This window comes from Balaenoptera borealis, assembly GCF_965194805.1.
Source record: "Balaenoptera borealis genome assembly, chromosome: 14".
Classification (NCBI taxonomy): Eukaryota; Metazoa; Chordata; class Mammalia; order Artiodactyla; family Balaenopteridae; genus Balaenoptera; species Balaenoptera borealis.
Genome location: NC_138875.1, coordinates 78,867,941 through 78,887,883, shown reverse-complemented (window position 1 = coordinate 78,887,883; position 19,943 = coordinate 78,867,941). Strand labels below are relative to the sequence as shown.

The 19,943-nt window shown below is 41.5% G+C and overlaps 1 protein-coding gene and 1 long non-coding RNA gene across 5 annotated transcripts in view; one reads left to right on the top strand and one right to left on the bottom strand.

The window, feature by feature from the left end:
* Window positions 1-10,277, top strand: part of MED13L (mediator complex subunit 13L) — a 291,782-nt gene extending 281,505 nt beyond the window's left edge. For 2 of the 4 annotated variants that reach the window (XM_082355690.1, XM_082355689.1), the window contains exons 28-31: window positions 1,127-1,284; window positions 4,252-4,413; window positions 6,272-6,384; window positions 7,449-10,277. In XM_082355690.1, coding sequence (XP_082211816.1) covers window positions 1,127-1,284; window positions 4,252-4,413; window positions 6,272-6,384; window positions 7,449-7,581 — 566 coding nt within the window. In that variant the 3' untranslated portion in view covers window positions 7,582-10,277. The remainder of the gene's footprint in view (window positions 1-1,126; window positions 1,285-4,251; window positions 4,414-6,271; window positions 6,385-7,448) is intronic. The other 2 variants (XM_082355688.1, XM_082355687.1) reach the window with 1 other exon arrangement.
* Window positions 9,449-19,943, bottom strand: part of LOC309611394 — a 31,410-nt gene continuing 20,915 nt past the window's right edge. The window contains exon 3 of the long non-coding RNA XR_014234506.1: window positions 9,449-15,967. This is a non-coding gene — a long non-coding RNA (uncharacterized lncRNA). The remainder of the gene's footprint in view (window positions 15,968-19,943) is intronic.

Below are 19,943 nucleotides of genomic sequence, written 5' to 3'. Positions count from 1 at the left end.
TTTTTAAGTAATTTATTTTTGGCTGTGTTGGGTCTTCGTTGCTGCGCGCGGGCTTCTCCTTGCGGTGGCTTCTCTTGTTGCGGAGCACGGGCTCTAGGCACGTGGGCTTCAGTAGTTGTGGCATGCGGGCTCAGTAGTTGTGCCTCGCGGGCTCTAGAGTGCAGGCTCAGTAGTTGTGGCTCACGGGCCTAGTTGCTCCGCGGCATGTGGGATCTTCCCGGACCAGGGCTCCAACCCGTGTCCCCTGCATTGGCAGGTGGATTTTTAACCACTGGGCCACCACGGAAGTCCCCTTATTTGATTATTCTTAATAGATTTTTATGGTTTGAATATCTTAAGGCATTTGTTAAGCAATGATTATTTATAAACTGTAAAACGCTCAGTATTATGCAGCTGTTTGCATTGTTTTTTGAAGAATTTTTAGCAGCTACCAACATTTACTCCTGTTAAATGGGAAGGGTAAAAGGATACCGTCCTGTGTGTGTGTATATAGAAAACACACATAATATGATCACAGTGTAATAATAAATACAGAAAAAGAATCAGCAAAAATGTTCATGGTGATTGGGTTTCCCCTTTTATACTTTTCTTTCCAAATTTTCTGCTGTGCGTGTACCTTACTTTTATGATACAGGAGAGAGGATTTCTTAACAAAAATATCATGCTTTGATCTGCTCGTATAATAGGCCTCCAGTTTGAGGGCAAGTTCACACTTATTAACATGCATTAATTCAGCCTTAAGTATTTTAGATGCTAATTGGATGCATAGGTGGTGTCTGCTGTTTTCTTGGATGGTGTCAATTTTAACTTTGTTTAATAATTAAATTGCTTCTTTAGCTAATGTTTTGCCTTCTTTTTATTTGCCTTTGGAGGCTGTACAGAGTGTGGAGTTTTACGTTCTTTATTTCTCCATTCTGTTAATACTTCACATTAGGAGATCATTGGAGAGAGTACAAAATGCAAGAATAATTTGCAGCACCTTGAACCCAGTGGGCACGCGTTAAGTCTTACTAAGTTGTTAACAACACATGCCTGTAATAGTCATAGGCCAGTAAACCATGCATTGGTTTAAATTGGGGCTATGGATTAGCTTTTTAATTTTTGTCCTTTTTTTCTCTCCCTCTAGATGACATGTTTGTTGACCTTCCATTCCCAGATGATATGGACAATGATATTGGCATATTAATGACTGGGAACCTCCATTCCTCTCCCAACTCCTCCCCAGTTCCCTCCCCAGGCTCTCCTTCTGGAATTGGTGTGGGCTCTCACTTCCAGCATAGTCGGGTAAGGACGACTTGAAATAGGTTGTTTAACACCACCTCAGCCTTCAGGAAAATCCTCTAGAAGTGCCGTCATCTTTTACTACGTGCACCTTTCTTCCTGATGGTCTTGGTCCCTGGTACAAGAGAAGTAAGTGTGGGACCGTGACTCTGTAGTTCCATTTTGAACAAAGCCGGAATTCTAAAGAAATGTTATTATTATTCCTGATGAATGTGCTTAATCAGAATAGTCCCATTACAGCTGCAAGGGTTTTATGCAATTACTGTTTTTGAGCAAAAATTAATTTTGGTTGTTTGCTGCTTCCCAGTTATTTTTTAATTTTTTGCCAGAACAGTGGCTTTTCAGAGGCTAGTTGAATAACCCTGCTTATTTAACATGCAGAGTAACTGTGTTAATTGAATAACACATTGTTGATGGTTAATTATTGGGAAAGGAGCTTAACTGGTCTTGGTTTATGTCATGGTGCCTTTATTTAGGCACGTTAGATGTTCTCTGTAGCCAGCTTGCAGGAGTGGGAAGAGCCCACAGGAGGCTGATTTTGGAGAAGTGTCCAGGTTAATACCAGAGTATTAAGGAAAAAACAGAGCTTACAGCTAGTTTCATCTTTAAATATCCCAGGATATTAGAGGTGAATTAGCAGAAGATTGAAGTGTTAAAGGTTCTGCCATCAGCTCACGTTAAGTTTCTTTAGAAGCTAGGTGATTCATGCCTTGTCACTGTATTACACTTTTTACTTAAAATGTTAAGAGATTGAGGGGTTAAGACAGAAAAATAGCTATGTCTAGTATCTTAAACTGGACAAGTATAAGCAACCTGCTTACACTCATTAGGCACAAAGACGTTCTTCGAGGACTTAGGTTTCTGTTAGGTGGGACTTTTATTGCCAGCCCTGAGTTCACTGAAGGACAGTCTAGAGAAAAGAAGATTGAAAACTTTACTTTCAGAGAAGATGAAACCAGGGAAGGCCACCTCAGTGGACTGCCCTCATGTTATGCCTGCCCCCTAATTCTCCCTTCTGCAAGGAAGGGATTGTAAATGTGTTTATTTCCTCCGGTCATTTGCCAGTTAATGACAATTTATTGGTTCATTGGAGATTGTTGTGATGGGGACCAAGAACACAAATTTTACATTGGATAGTTTTAATTTAGGATTAATGTGAATTCTAGAGGCAAATAGCATTACAGCTAAGAATGCATGCCCTGGAGCTTGATAAACATCACTCTGAATTATAGCCGAACATCTTCCTAGCTTTGTGACTTTGGTCAAGCTTACTTTACCTTTCTCAGCCTTAGTTACCTTATCTGTGAAATGGAAATAATAGCAGCTACCTCCCAGTACTGGTTTTTATAATTTAGCTCCTCCGATAACAAAGAATTGGTAACTGAAGTGTAGTGTTTTAGTTTTGTGAGAAACAGAGGCGTGCTTTATTTTCTCCCTTTGTTGGCACCTCGAGCCGTTGAATGTCACACTTCAAACAGCACTATGCTGAAGCTCGTCAGGTGGCCTTTTCTAATCCTGAGCACCTGCAGCCAGGTGACCCCTGAGAGGCTTTCGGCATTTCCTCTTTCCGAACCATTAAACATTCTTTGATATCCAGTTAAGAAATTACCACAGGAGAAAAAATTTGTTCAGGGTTGCAGTAAGTTTTTTTTTTAACCAACTCAGCAATGATACAACTTGGTGTAGTAGTCGAGGATTTTTTTCTTCCTTGAAACAGAAGGCTTTTGAGAACAAATGGATTGCTTATTATTGCTTTTGCATAAAAGGTACATTTTCAACTCTTGAAGCTAGCTAAAAGAGTCAAAGACAAGGAAAATGTCAACTGCAGAAACGCCCAGTAAGGCTCTCACGGGAGTCCCTTATTACCGGGACTGCTGTAAATTGAAACAAGGCTTCTTCAGGAGCAGATCTCACGCTGCTGGCAGGTCAGATACCGGTGAAGTGTTAGAACGTTATTGACAGTGGACAGTCAGGTGTGCGCGTGTATTTTTGGTTGGTTGCTGGTGAAAGAGCACATGGGTGTGGTGGTACCTTCAGCTGTCAGATTCCACTCTTTCCATTTTTAGTTTATTAATTACCTAATAATGCCACGGAGCAGATTTTACATTCTGCAGAAAAGGAACCAGAGAAAATAAACCTGTATTTACTTGGCTGGTGTTGTTAGTTTTACTGGTACCTTCTGCCTGAGCCGTAGTTTTCGTCAGATATCTGTGTGTGCAGCAAAGACACTGCCTCCCCTGTTGACCTTTCTTGGTCAGTTGACATTTTGGTGTGAGATGCTGCCAGGAAGGGGATTAGTCACTACAGTGTGCAGGGAGAATTGATAAAAAGTTGGGTGAAGGTGGTCAAAAAGTACAAACTTCCAGTTATAAAATTAGTGTCCTGGGGCTTCCCTGGTGGCGCAGTGGTTGAGACTCTGCCTGCCAATACAGGGGACACGGGTTCGAGCCCTGGTCTGGGAAGATCCCACATGCCGCGGAGCAACTGGGCCCGTGAGCCACAACTACTGAGCCTGCGCGTCTGGAGCCTGTGCTCCGCAACAAGAGAGGCCGCGATAGTGAGAGGCCCGCGCACCGCGATGAAGAGTGGCCCCCGCTCGCCGCGACTGGAGAAAGCCCTCGCACAGAAACGAAGACCCAACACAGCCAAATAAATAAATAAATAAATTTATAAAAAAAAAAAAAAAAATTAGTGTCCTGGGGATGTAATGTATGGTGACTTTAGTTAATAATACCATATTGTATATTTGAAAGTTGCTGAGGGTAGATCTTTTAAAAGTTCTCATCAGAAGAAAAAAAAATTGTAACTCTGTATGGTGGTGGATGTTAACTAGACTTATTGTGGTGGTTATTTCCCACAGTTAGTTAGAATCATTATGTTGTACACCTGAAACTGAAAAAGTTGTTGGTTTTTAAAAAAGCTGTATTTGGTAATAAATGCTGACCATGCTTTTGGGACTTTGTTTTTCAGAGCCAGGGAGAGCGTCTTCTTTCCAGGGAGGCGCCTGAGGAGCTGAAACAGCAGCCGCTGGCCCTTGGGTATTTTGTATCGACCGCCAAGGCTGAGAATCTCCCCCAGTGGTTTTGGTCATCGTGTCCCCAGGCTCAGAACCAGTGTCCTCTCTTCCTCAAGGTTGGTTTGGTGTCGTATTTGAAGTTGGGGGGTGAGTGACGTATGCTCAAAGTCAGTCTTGGTTAGAATTTGCCTTGGGCACCGTAGTCTTATTCTGCTCCCGACTCTCTCACATCTACTTAAGAGTCTGAGGGTATGTTAATTACAGGCAGAGGTGGAGAGCAGAATTTAGGAGAGGAGCCCAAAACCGTGTCACAAAGAAATGAATGACCGACATTCACCCAAGGAGGAGACTTCACGCGGCTCAGCGGACACATCTAGGGTGGCCATGTGGTTCTGTATAAGCCACTGTGGTCAGGGAAGTTACGCCGGGGGGCGGGGGGGGGGATAATGATGACTAGTTGTCCTCTTCCTCCACTGCCACAGGCAGTCAGCGTTGCTTTTTCGAGTAGGGCAGGAGTCAGCTAAAAAATTCCATGTTTCTGCTTGCGCCTTCCTGTATATTTCTTGGAAATTTTTAATCCAAATTAAGAGTTAAAAACAAAAGATCTCTCACTTCCAGTTTGGGTGAGAGAACCTAGAATGAAATCCACGGATTGGCAAAAAGCCAATGGTTTGACAACACACTGTTGGCAGAGCTGTAGGGAGATGGCCCTGGTACGGTGGGAAGGCCAAATATTACAACCCTGCACATTTCCCTTTGGATTCAGAAGTCCCACTACAGAGTAATCACTAAGATACACACACGTACACATACATACACACACACACATAAATCTGGAAGGTTAAAACCAAAAACGAAGTAATTTTATTTTCCTGATGACTTTAACATAGTATTATGAAATCAAAGAATTTATATAAAAATCCATGCAATCTCTCAATTAGAATTACTAGTCTGAACCTAGATTTATTTATCTTTTCCTCTCTCTCTCAAAAGTGTACACATTCTTTAGCTCTGTTTACTGAAAAGGCTTAGGAGCCATGATAGCCTAGCAGCAATAAACACCTTTATTGACACAATTATGGTTTCTCAATACTGTTTATCATTCAAAAGAACCAGAGTTCTTTGAGGAAATGACTGATTCCAGGGCTAAAGTAAGAAGTATTCAAGGTGTACCTGAGACATCTTGTCACGCCTAAAAGCAAGGAAGCTACCAAAGATTATTAGTCTTATCAAAGGACCCAGTAGCCAACTTGGAGGGGTTCCCATTGCCCAGGGATGGGATCATTTAGTCATTAAAATGAACAATGGTGGCAGTAGATTGATATCAATCTATGGGTTCATAGTTGTGCTGAAAAACAAAACATTTATACGTCACCTTTTGAAGCTGCCAGAGCAGCAGCTCATTAATCAGAAAATCAAAAAGTAAGGAGAGTCAAGCATTTATATTGCCTCTTCTTATATTTTACAATTAATAAAGTAAAACTATACTAAAACTATTACGTTAAAAATTGATGGGGAACTTTATAGTAGATGGACCGTGCTGGTACCTGCTGGATCCAGGGATCTGTCATATTACTGCTGATGACAGCAGACATCAGGTGCCTTTGGATGTGATACTGTAAGAAGGGCACAGCGCCGGTTATGAAGTACGGGGATCAGGATAGAAGACCACCACCACGACACAGTCAGCCACATCCCGACTGTGGAGCCTTCTACAGATGAAAACCTGAAGAGGGACGCTATTTAATTATTTGCAGTCCATTTGCAAAGCTAGCTTTTTTTTCTCCTCTACTCTAGGATATGGAGTTATTTGGGATCACATTGGGGTTACTGAGCAGCTTAAATTCATGGACTTAGAATAGAAGCCCTGACTACAAAGGACTTTAGAGAGCATCTCCTTCTGGTAGACGTGTCCTTATTTCTGCCCCATGGTTGACTAGACCAGGAAGGTAACTGTCTTTGTTCTTTCACCAGGCTTCGCTGCATCACCACATTTCTGTAGCACAGACAGACGAACTTCTCCCTGCCAGGAATTCTCAGCGGGTTCCACATCCTCTTGACTCCAAAACCACGTCTGATGTTTTAAGGTAGATTCAGACCTAGGCAACATAGCAGTACAGTATATACTTTACTCTTGTTTTTCCAAGGTGTTTTAATTAAAGTGTGGTATTTGTGGAAGAGGTGCTACCTTTTGTGCAGTGGAGCACTGTCTGATTAGCCAGTGAGAGCCACGTCCCCCCAGTACCTGCATAGGGCAGACAGTGTAGCATACTTTGTTAAATCCGGCAGTTACGTGCAAGTACAACTGCCCTCGCTTCCCATTCAGAGGAGGCATTTCATGGTGATGAAAATAGATCGGAATAAGGGGGTGGATAGTTAGAAGACAAAGTCTGGAACTTAAAGCACTTGACTTTGGAAACATTTTCTGCCCTTCCTGACATAGATTATGTAAATAAAGTTAAGTAAAACATAAATTCCATAGCTGGGAAATACCTCCCAGAATTGTCTTGTACTTTAGCAGGCTGTAAACATTCTTCATGTACCTTGAGAAAATATGCAAGCTTTTCCTAATGTTTTCTAACTCTTAAATGATTTGGAAATTACAGTTAAAGCAAGAACCTACCTAATCTACATGATTTTGGCTTCCAGGGCCTCTAGAGCAACACTGTCCAATAGAAGTATAACGTGAGTCACATACAATTACTATTTTAATGTGGCTACTAGAAAAATTTTAAAAAGAAATCAGTGACGTTAATTTTAGTAATAAGTTTATCAGTTATATAAAAACGTGATAACAATGTCAAAATATAAAAAATAGTATCATTTGAACAGTAATAAATATAAAAATACTCATGAGCTATTTTCCATGCTTTTTTAAATACTAAGTGTTTGAAATCCCGGTGCCTGTTCTCTATGTACAGCATATCTGAGTTTACGGAGTGGGGGACCGGTGGCTGCCACATTGGGCAGTGCAGGTCTAGAAGGAAGGGGGGGACATGAGGAAACGAACTCTGGGAAAGAGCCTGGGGCAACTTATGGAATGACATTAGGCCTTCTTCCTGCTGACATCTGGCACTGGCACGTTAGAACTTTCAGACCAGCCTTGCTTCTGTCGTGCCTGGTGCCCTGACCTGTGTGTTCTCTCCGGCAGGTTTGTTTTGGAGCAGTACAACGCTCTGTCCTGGCTCACGTGCAATCCGGCCACCCAGGACCGTACCTCCTGCCTTCCCGTCCACTTTGTGGTGCTCACTCAGTTGTACAACGCCATCATGAATATACTCTAATTGGAAAAGCACTTGTTCTCTCTGGCTCAGTTCCTTCTCCCCGCAACCTCAGTCCAAGGAACCTGCTACACTCTGCAAATACCCCACTCCCTCCTCTTGAGACCACTCTGCACAGTCCTGCACTGTGATTACTTCTCAGCAGGCACATGTCATTTCTGCAGTGTTCATTACCAGAGTGACTCACAGACACTTCTCTCATGGACCTGGAAACTTCCATAAGCAGTGACTTTCAGCCAGTGTTGTGGTGTGTGCGGCCCCAGACCACTGGGCCACAGGAAGTTTTTTGTTGTTGGTTTTCAAGAGGGAAACAGAAGAGACAGTATCCTTTTGCACAAGAGTCTGTGTCTTCAGTCTCTGTTTAATAAGGGCAGTTTAGCCCTCTGGATGAAATCCTCTAGTTATTGGTGTATGGCCTGTGGGTTACCTGAACTCCATAATCTGGGACTTTTGAACAAGAACCAGCTCAAGTACGTGATTTCATAATGGGGTTTCTGTCTCCCTAGTGCTCCCATCTAGATTGGCATGAGTGCTTTGGTTGACTTTATACCTGTGTGTAGATACAAAAGGTCTGGAGACATCTTCATTTTGTTTATTTATTTTAGGTTGTTTTGTCATATGGTTTTTGTGACTCTTTTAATTTTTTTAATTCGCAAGGACCAGGTACAGTAGCTGAAACCCAACTCAGATCCACCATAGGATTCTTTGACTACATACCTCTGTCCTAGAAGCCAGAAAAGGAATGAAAACATATTGGGGAGATCCTGCTTACAAGTAATATATTCAAAACCACCCAGCAGTAGGTTTTGTTGAGAATAAACTGGGTAAACATTCTGCCATATTCCTTATTAAAAGTGGCCAGCGTTTCATGAAGGACAACATTTTTATACAGAAGGCAGTCAAGCTCAACCCAGAGCCATGGAGGCAAGTACCTTCATTAGTTTTATATAGTCACAATGGAAATATATTTTCTAGTGAATTCTTACTGAAAGCCAGGTCTCTCCTCTCATTAGATCAAAAGGGACTCATGTATATATCACAATCGAAAGTGTTGGCTCATAAAATCAGTTATAAATATGGTAAATTTTTTCTGGACCATAGGAATATTATTTCAAAGAAATATTCAACTTAACCATTAAATTAGTACTTGAAGTTGAGCCTTCGTGGTGGGACTTTTTTTAAAAAACATGCCTTTTTAAATCATTAAGGCTAATTGAAGTATTTTATCCAGGCCCGAGAGGGTTGTCTTTAAGACTCCATTTCTACCCGTACCTTGCTGTGCGTTTCTGTCTGAGGGCAGTGGGCGTGGGCTTGCCTCCCGTGAGCCGCTCTGGTCAGGCTGTTGAGCTCTAGTCATCTGTGGAGAGAATCATGCAAATTTTAAAAGTTCTTCCAAGAGACTTCCATATTCTGGTTATTAACAAAAAAAGGAAAAATGTAATAACTGATATGATTTTGTAAAAGTATTTTTCTTGAAATAATCTAACGTTTAAAACATATTAAAAAAAAAAGTTGTGTGGTGGGAATGTGAAAGCAGAGAAGTAACTTGTAAATGGATAATTTTGTTCTCTGTACCACCAATTGGGGGGGAGGGGTCGACTTTCGCAGTGTATAGGTTAAAAAAATCTGATATATCAAACCATTTGTATCTAATGTGTACAGTGTAAAATTGACTTTAAAAATATTGCAGTGCTATTTTTTCTTAATCAGAAAGGAAAAATTCTCAAGGCCTTTTGAAGAGCATAAGATGATGAAGATTGTAAACTTGTATAAAATTATCTTGGTGAGAAGACAAATTGTAAAGTAGATATTTGTAATCTTTTACCACTTTGGGGTTGCTTTTTTTCCCAGAATTCATCAGAACTTTGAATTTTTTTTTTTAATGGGCTGTTTTTAATGCAGGGGCTTTTCTTCCCTAGAAACCCAATTCTCAGCAAAAAAAGAAAAAAAAAATACAAAAAACAAAAAAACCCCTACAAAAATTAAAAAAAAAAAAAAAGGCAGCAAAGGGTAGTTTTCATCTGGTGTCTTTTATTTAAGTTTTTTAAGTTAAGAAAAGCTGGTGACATATTTATACGTTTTTGTGCAAAAATAAATGAATGGCAATAGATTTTAAAAAATCTTATTATGTACTTCTGTGTGAAAAAGTCTGTATAATATTTCCCTTAAATATGCATTATTTTACTTGTGAGTTTTTTACTGAATTAATCTGAAATGTACAAGCCCTGGATTTGCTACAGAGTGAGAACTTATTTTATTTTTTTTTTTATTTTTAATTTTGGAAATTCTGCAGAAATCAGAACTCTTACCATGGTTTGAACTAAAGAGGGGAAATGGGGGAGGGGAGAGGGGTGGGATTGTCCAGCATGCTTGTATGTATATTTCAGAACCTTTTTTAAATGTAAAAGCTGTACATTTCTGGGAAGTTCTGAATTTCTTTTGTTTCCTTTTTTCCTTCAAGCATTTTGCAGTGAGCTTCTTTTATATATAGCAAACAATTTGAAAGAATACAAAAATATGTGAAGTTCATTTAAAAAAAAACTACAGTATAGCGCTGGTACAGTACACTAAAAGACTTTGATAAAAAGAAACAATACTAAAAGGCCTCCATTTTAAATGTCATTCATATATACCTTGTGAATGAGAGCTATATACTTTTACACACTTTTTTAGAGGAATAAATTATTGAATTACTGAAACGTTGAGTGGCTTTTTTCCCCTTCCATCCTGCTTTTGTAATGGGAGTGATCTACGCCTATTCAAAAGGTGTTAAGTATTATGGATTGAACAGTCCTTGACCAGCAGCCTGGCTCTACCTTCCAGAGTAAAGTTTTACTCCCCTGATCAGCACATCTCATAGATGTTCTCAGACGGTTTTCCCATATTCCAGGATACAAGGGCATTCCTGAATCAGTTTTAGCGTGCACACACACACACACACACACACAGAGCATTGGATTTGGAGCTCTGGTGTTTAGTTCCTTAACTGTTCTGTGTAGATCACATCTGACAGTGATCACACGTCTAACAGTGAGCTACTTGTCTCCTAGCTCTTAAGATTGCGGTCAATACTAGAACAGATTACAAGTCTGTTTTCTACTTGCTTTCTCTTCATGGTCTCAGCCAGTTTCTTTTTGATGTTCCTGAAAAAGAACAGTTCCATCTCTTTGCCGTTTTCCCAGTTCACAGCCTGGTGACAGCAGTATGCCATCTAACACACATCCAAGCAAGGCGCTCATTGACTACATGGCACCCACGACGTCGTTCTCTTCTCCTTGGGTCCGTTCCGTAGGAGAAACCCCTGTGGGGGCAGACGCTCTCGCTAAAATAGTAAACGCCAGGACCTGGCAGAGCCTACTGTCGAAATCTGAATAAATGGAAAGACCTTGCCTTTAATCTTCCTCCGACTCTTTGGCAGTATACATTGTTCTGAATCTAACGATAAAGTGTTGAGACTGCTCAGCCTCAGTTATTTCATCTGCAAATGAGGGATGAGGGCAATTCCATGAGAAATGCTTTGCAAACTAAAAAGCTGTGCCCATGTCATTACAGTTGGACTATTGAAGAAGCCTGAGAAAAGTGAGGCCACTTTTCTGTTAACCGATAATACCGGCCTCTGTCTCATCCAGTGGCCTGATGCATAGTTCACGGCACTCTTGGGAGCGCTGCCTGCCCAAAGCGCTAAAGAACCACACAGTCCCTAGATCCTGTGTGACCAGGCCAGTCCGAAGATTCCTGTGTCCCATAAAAATCAGAATTAGGTGGTATTTTCCCAACCAATTGATTTGCTTGGGTTCTGTGCTCATACAGCGGATGGCACTTTATCCAACAATCAATGAATGTTGCTTTTATTTATACTAGGAACTTTGTTTTCATAACCACTATTTGCTGTGCCAATTCAGCAATACTAGCTAAACCTCCTTGAGGTAGAAAAAATTACTTGTCAAATGCATTGAAACATTTTGCAAATTAGATGTAGGTAAATCTGACCTGCCACTCAAGAACTATCAGCCTCCAGCCGTTTGCACCGCTCAGATCCTGCTTAACACCAGTTCATCCCCTCCAAGGATGCCATCAAATAGTTTTATGTTCCTGCTATTCAAGAAGTCACAGGGCCAGGAATTTGTCCCCAACTGGTGTCAAAGAGCTAATAAAAATCTTTAAAAAAGTGCAGTTTGTCCATAGGAGTTTTTAAAGACAGACTTTTCGTAAGACTTAGTGCCTAAGCGTGAGAGCCACATACTGAAAACAGCCTTTGCCGCTTGTCATTTCTTTCTCTTCTGAATTCGCCACTTGCTAAAATCCTATGAAGAGGCAATTTGAATGTATTACCATTAAAATTTTTATCTTGGTGTTAAATGATTCGCTTGTTTATATCCCCTTGACAAAAATGTCACTTTAACAGTAATTATTTCATGTCATTAATACCTAATGAGACGCCATTAGAAAATTCTGTGGTGCCAGGTAATACGTGGTTGCAGCAGTTGCCCTGGGCATCTTACTCTGCTGGGAACCAGATTTACAAGTCTCCCACCACTTCACTTGAAATTCTCAGATCAACTTTATTAAAGATTTTTTGGTACTTAACTGCTTCTGGTTAGAACTCCAAATTAATGAAGCAGGTAAGAAATAGCAGTTGATGAGGAAGAAGGCTTGGATAAGACTAAAAGTATTGATTTTTCTCTGCAAAGGTTATTTCCTCAGTGAGCATTAGTTACCAGGGAAGATGCAGACAGACATTGGGCTCAGCCTCACTTTTTCCTTTAAGAAAAGCAGGGAAGTGAGAAAAGCCTGTTTTATCTTAATAATCTAAAAACAGTGTTTGTATGGGCTGTGACTCAATGCTCTGTTCAGATATAGGAATCAAAGCAGGTCTGTTGCAGAGTGCTTAAAATCACCCAAATCTCAGAACAGGCGAACACTTTGAAATCAGCAGCCCCTTTCAGCATTTCTCTGGCTATTGCTATTTTATGCCTTCATTGCCTTACTAGCAAATTAGGCAGGTTTCAATCTACCAGTTTCATAAAACCACATGATACTCAGGAAAATTGGCCCTGCAAGAGTTAAGATGAGAGGGCTGACACAAGGAGATGTTTGCTGTGGGAGTAATTAATTTAACGTGTAAGATAGTAATTGTCTTATTTCATTTGAGCTTGAACGTTTTTCAGTAAGCATTTACAAGTAGCTCCTCTTACTTAAATCTTACTCTGTTCACTTAGAGGCTTGGCTTCATGTAGCTCTTATTAACATATGCATTATTTAATATGTAAATTTCCTATCTGCTTCCTTTAAGTATGATTTTTAATTGTAGAAGAGAATGTTTATACAGTTATACATGCACACACCAATATTTTTTTTCCCTGTTGATCTCTCATATCACCACAAAGCTTAGGAATTTATGTCCTTATCAGGTCTAGAGATCAAGGTCATTTTTGTTTCACAGGATGAACTAATGACCTTCCAGTCATTTCTGTGACATGGGAGAGTTTACCTTACCTGACAACAACTTTAGATTGGGCCGACTATATACTGCACTGAGAGTAGGCACCCAGGAAATGTTTGTTGAAAGTGTGGAATGCACATCAATAATCTGAAATTTACCAGCAAATTCATCCCATTCTGCTGCTTTTTGGAGGAGCAGAAAATATATATTTTATATACTAGAAAATATAAGAATTTCTTTTATTTTTCTGTTGCTGATTTAGGTTTTCTATTTCTTATGTCAATTTTGGTAATTTGGATTTTTACAGGGGAAAAAAATTGAGTTTGTCAACATATTACTATGCAATTGTGTAGAGTATTCCCTTAATTCTGAACCTATTGTTTTTGGTAACGTATGCTCCTCCTCATTTCTAACTGTTTATGCCTTTTTTTCCCTTCTCCATGGATTATTCTAACAGTTGCTGTTTTTTAGTTTTGATTTTTCCAAAGAAACAGCCCATGCATTTAACAATTCTGCTGTTTTTATCCTGGCTTTTAATCTTGTTCCTTTTCCTAGTTTCCTTGAGGGTTTTGTTTTAGTTTCCTTCAATCTTAATTGCCTGCTTAGTTAATTTATTTTCCATTTTGACGATACAGGCATTTATAGCCTGGGGGCTTTTGGATGTGTGCGGCCCTCCTCAAATTATATGCAAAATTCTTTGTATTTGCATTTTTTCTAGGGAGGGGATCTATTGTATCAGATTCTCAGAGGTATCTGATCCTAAAAGAGATAAAAATTACTGCTCTGGGACTATGTTAAAGCTGATTGCATCCTACAAGTTTTGATGTTTAATGTTTTCATTTTTATTTTTAGACTCAGTGTTTTATTTCTTTTTTGATCTGCCCTTTTTTTAATAAAGGAAAGTTCTCTTTGGATTTCAAGTCTCTTGGACTGTAATTTTCTCTTACTACACATAATCTAGTAATGATTGGGTTTTGCAAACAGTCTCCAAAGCCTTCAAAGCAAGGTGTATCCTATTTCCTAGGGCTGTCCAACAGAAATATAATGTGAGCCATATAAATGTAATTTTATATTTTCTAGTAGCCACATTAAAAAAGTGGAGAACAGGTGAAATTACTTTAATATTTTTATTTAACCCCATATATCTAAATTTTCATGTTTCAACATGAAATATAGAAGTTATCGGTGAGATATTTAGCATTTTTGCAATGTCTTCAACATCCAATATTTACTTTATGTTTACAGTGTATCTAAATTTGGATGCTAAATTTTCAGTGGTTAAGGCAAAATGTAGTTGTACCAAAACAAGTTGGATTTAACAGAAAAAAATAATTGTATACTGCTTCTGGTTTTAAATTTAAAATTTTTTTAAATTAACTTGTCCCTGATAATTTTTTTTTAATTTATTTATTTTTTATGTATTTATTTTTGGCTGTGTTGGGTCTTTGTTGCTGCACACAGACTTTCTTTAGTTGCAGTGAGCAGGGTCTACTCTTCATTGCGGTGCACGGGCTTCTCATTGCAGTGGCTTCTCTTGTTGCAGAGCACGGGCTCTAAGTGCGTGGGCTCAGTAGTTGTGGCTCACGGGCTTAGTTGCTCCGCAGCATGGGGGATCTTCCCAGACCAGGGCTCGAACCCGTGTCCCCTGCATTGGCAGGCGGATTCTTAACCACTGCACCACCAGGGAAGTCCCTTAAATTTAAATTTTAATGAAAATTAAATAAAATTTAAAAATTAGTTCCCTCAGCCATGCTCACCACATTTCCACGTGTTCAACAGCCAGCCACACACTAACCTGCTGGACAGGGCAGTGCCAGCCTGTAAGATTTGAGATGGATTAATTCTGCCTCAAGTATATTTTCCATATCTTCTGTCTGGATCTCAACTCTGTCTCAGGCAGACAGGAGTCAAAATTTCCCACTGTGATTTTGGGCTGTTCTTTTTTCTTTTGCCCTACATTATTGCTGCATAAAGGTTTATGATGTATCTCTGTATAATGACTATTCTGCATATATTTTTTGCTTTAACTTATCCTTTGATATTATTATTACCACCCCTATTTCTTTTTTATTTTTTTGGCTGTGTTGCGTCTTCATTACTGCGCACAGGCTTTTCTCTCTAGTTGCGGTGAGCAGGGCTACTCTACATTGCAGCGTGAGGGCTTCTCATTGCAGTGGCTTCTCGTTGCAGAGCACGGGCTCTAGGCGTGTGGGCTTCAGTTGTTGCAGCGTGCAGGCTCAGTAGTTGTGGCACACGGGCTTAGTTGCTCTGCTGCATGTGGGATATTCCCCAACCAGGGATCAAACCTGTGTCCCCTGCATTGGCAGGCAGATTCTTAACCATTGCGCCACCAGGGAAGTCCCCCCGCTATTTCCTTTAATTAGAATTCTGGTGTTATATCTTTGACCAACTATTTATTTCCAAACTCTGTCATTTTGTGTTAGTTGTTCTTCATACAAATCATTGCGTTTCATTGTTCCATAGAATTATAATCTCCTTTCAGTAGGGTAATTTTTACCATTTGCATTTCCCGTTCTGTGTTACCCTTTGACTTGTCAGCCAGTTCTTACAAATGCACATATATATTTCTTTGCTTCCTTTTACTTTTCAATTTTGCCTTTTTGTGTATGAAGTCTGCTTTTATCTTTCAAACATTTTGGAAAGAAACCTTCATTTTCAATTAGTGATTACAACAGTCCACAAACATTCACAATGCACTTCTTACTCTACATGTACCCATTCTAATTAAAAAAAAAAAATCCTCTCATCCATCAGTCCCACCTCCACCTCCATCCTATTCTCTCAAGACTCACTCGCCTGTGTTCATTTCCTAGGCCCCGGGGAAATCTGTGAATCAGAGCAGAATTTTTGTTCATCTCTGTCCTCCTTTTCCTTGGACGCTGCCCTTCAGTCTTGAGTAGCTCCCTTAGTTTCAGGCTTCTCTCCCTATGAAATGCAGAAGACACTTCACACCGGAACATTTTACCATCAGGTCCCCTCAGTCCCTGTCACACAGAACCATACACAGAACCATAACATATCTGCAGAATGAATCTGTTCTGTCAACAGATACCCTGTGCCTCTAAGGTGCCAGCCCTGTGCTAGCGAATGAAGAGATACCCCACCCGTATCCTGAGGGTCAAGGAGGCCAGTGTCCGTGACACAGTGGTCCCGCCTCTAAAGGAGCCCCGAAAAGGAGCGTGCTTCCCAGCCCAGCCTGGGCAATGAGTAACCCCCATGCCTGTCTTCAATTTCGAGTCTTCTGGGCTCTGTCCCCAACCAGTTTCCATCAGAGTGCCTCTGTCATAGGGCGGAAATATTCCTCATCCAGTTCTGTCACCACAACTGAGCCATCCAGCACTCTGAGCTCCTATCTTGCTGACACCCTCAATTCCCTACCCCGATGATTTTTTTTTAAATTGAACTATAGTTGATTTACAATGTTGTGCAAGTTTCTGGTGTACAACAAAGTGATTCCGTTTGTGTATACATATATATATATATTTTTTTTTTAATATATATATTCTTTCCATTATGGTTTATTATAGGAATTGAATATAGTTCCGTGTTCCACACAGTAAGTCCTTGTTGTTTATCTATTTTATATATTGTAGTGTATATATGTTAATCCCAAACTCCTAATATATCCCTCACCCACCCCCCCCTTAACCCCTTTGATAACTGTAAATTTGTTTTCTATGTCTGTGAGTCTATTTCTGTTTTGTAAATAAGTTCATTTATATATTTTAGATTCCACATATAAGTGATATCATGTGGTATTTGTCTTTGTCTGACTTCACTTAGTATGATAATCGCTAGGTCCATCCATGTTGCTACAAATGGCATTATTTTATATTTTTTTTACAGCTGAGTAGTATTCCATATTGTGTGTGTGTGTATGTATGTCACATCTTCTTTATCCATGCATCTGTTGATGGACATTTAGGTTGCTTCCATGTCTTGGTTATTGTAAATAGTGCTGCTATGAACATTGGATGCATGTATCTTTTCAAATTAGAGTTTTCTCCAGATATATGCCCAGGAGTAGGACTGCTGGGTCATATGGTAGTTCTATTTTTAGTTTTTTAAGGAACCTCCATACTGTTTTCCATAGTGGTTGCATCAATTTATATTTCCACCAACAGTGAAGCAGGGTTCCCTTTTCTCCACACCCTCTCCAGCACTTGTTATTTGTAGACTTTTTAATGATGGCCATTCTCACCAGTGTGAAGTGATACCTCATTGTACTTTTGATATACATTTCTCTAATAGTTAGTGGTGTTGAGCATCTTTTTATGTGCCTTTTGGCCATCTGTATGTCTTCTTTAGAGAACTGTCTATTTAGGTCTGCTGTCTTCTTTTTTGATTGAGTTATTTGGTTTTTTGTTATTGAGTTATATGAGCTGTATGTATCAATATATTTTGTAAATTAAGCCCTTGTCGGTTGCATCGTTTGAAAATATTTTCTTCCATTCTATAGGTTGTCTTTTCTTTTTGTTTATGGCTTCCTTTAAGCTATTTTAAGTTCATTTGTGTGTATGGTGTGAGGGAGTGTTCTAACTTCATTGATTTACATGCAGCTGTCCAGCTGTGGGAAAGATGTTTTTGCCCGTATCACAGAGGTGCCAGTGAGGGATCTCCATTATGGGCTCCATTATGGGCAAGTCTCCAAAGAACTCACCAAAGCACCCATGACACACAGAGTCAGACTCACGTGCCTGCCGAGACTGCGTTTTGTAACTTAAAGTAATAGTGATCAGAAAACTTATGAGGCCTACCCTAAATTTTATCTAAGAGCAAGGGGAGAAATAACTCTGTAGAATAAATTTAAGGGGTCAGTGGAAAACAAAAATAAAGCTGCTTTAAAGTGACCTCCCAAATGTTGTACTTGTTCAAAGTATTCGTTACATTTGGAGTGATGCTGCACTGCAGGTAAAATGGTTAAACTAGAGGAATCAGCATAGATTAAGCTTTCCCAACACCACTTGCTGAAGAGACTGTCTTTTCTCCATTGAATATACTTGCCTCCTTTGTCAAAGATTTATTGACCATAGATGTGTGGGTTTATTTCTTCATTTTACCTATATTTCTCTGACTCTAAGTTTAGGAGAAACAGTTATCTACTGTTGTCTTGAAGGGCTGTTTTGTTTTGGGTTTTTTTTTCATGAACTTATTTATTTGTTTATTTTTGGCTCTGTTGGGTCTTTGTTGCTGCATGCGGACTTTCTCTAGTTGCAGCAAGTGGAGGCTACTCTTCGTTGTGGTGCGCAGGCTTCTCATTGCAGTGGCTTCTCTTGTTGAGGAGCACGAGCTCTAGGCATGTGGGCTTCAGTAGTTGTGGCACGCGGGCTTCAGTAGTTGCGGCACGTGGGCTCAGCAGTTGTGGCTCGCGGGCTCTAGAGCACAGGCTCAGTAGTTGTGGCGCACGGGCTTAGTTGCCCTGCGGCATGTGGGATTTTCCCGGACCAGGGATCGAACCTGTGTCCCCTGCATTGGCAGGCAGATTCTTAACCACTGCACCACCAGGGAAGCCCCAGGGCTGTTTTTTTGTGGGAGCGTCCCTGTGTAGCCTGTGTGAGTCTGCTATTTTCGGTGCGAGGACTGTTTTTAGTGTGGATGCCTGCCTTGTCTTTCCTCAGTGTGTGCTGGCCGTTATCCCCTTGAAGGGGGTGTGATTGGTGTTGTGGTGACCAGAGCCTGCACTGGATGTTGAGCAGGGCCTCCTCTCTGCTCTGTGGTTATCACAGCCCTGTTGGGGGCAGGGACTGTCCCTCAGTTGTTGGAGCCCCCAGATCCGTTTCTGCTGTGCACTGTGAGGTAGGTGCACTGGAGCACTTCTGCGGGGGGAGAAGCCACTGCGGATTCCTCTACAGGAGCTGTCCACCAGGGACTGCGCTCTGTAGTGTCACCTGTTACCTGATGTGCAGACTTCCAGGTGAGCCCTGTTGTGGGCACTGCCCTCGGCCCCTCCTTAACGATGGGAGTGCAGGCAATTGGCCTGAGTGTCCCTTGGGCACTGTGCTCACAAAGCCACCAGCAGAGATCTGTTGGCCCAGATCCACTGAAGTCAGGCACTGGGACCACTGCAGTCACGCACCTGGACCCTCCACGGGGCCTATGGAACGGGCCCAGACCTCAGTCCCACCTCCGTGTGCGGGTGCAGGCAAAGCCCACAGCTGCTAATTCCAGACGCGCCCAACCCCCGGAGCACCGGCAATCCACTCGGATGTCCCACAGGCGCTGAGCTTACAAAGCCACAGATGGCAGCGTAAATCTGCGGGTGGCACAACCGCTGGGACACTGCTCAGGTTTCAGCCCCGCGTCCGCGTGCGGGCAACCCACTGGTGTGGTGCGCTCCCGGCACTTGTAGAGGCGGAGCTGTGCCCCCTGTGAGAATGAGGCTGCTACGGCGGGGCCCCGCCCCTCCCTTCGTGCACGTGTTAACAACGGTGCTCCTATGGTGGACCCAGGCTCCAGCCTGTGCGTACCCCCAGTTGCAGCCCAGCCCACACTCCAGCCCCTTCAGGCTGTCTCTGCACAGCCAACCCCAGTCCTCTTTCCAGGTCTGTCCGCTGAAGCCCAAGTTGCAGCACCCAGCCCCATGTGCACCAGCAGACGTGCGTCTGGGGCTGGGAGTGCAAGGAAGTGGCCAGGACCGTCTGTGCTGGTCTCTCTCTGTTCTGCGGGCTGCAATCCAGCTGCTGCGTTCTCCTCTGAGCCTCTGAAGCTCCCTTTCTGTCCTGGCTGATCTCCCAGCCAGTGAAGGAGGTTTCCAGGGTGAGGGAACCTCTCCTCTTTCACAGCTCCCTCCCAGGGGTGCAGGTCCTGGCCTGATTACTTTTTATTTTTCCTGTGTCCTACCCAGTTGCCTGACGATCTTTCTTGCAACTTAGGTTGTATGAGATCTTCTACCAGCGTTCAG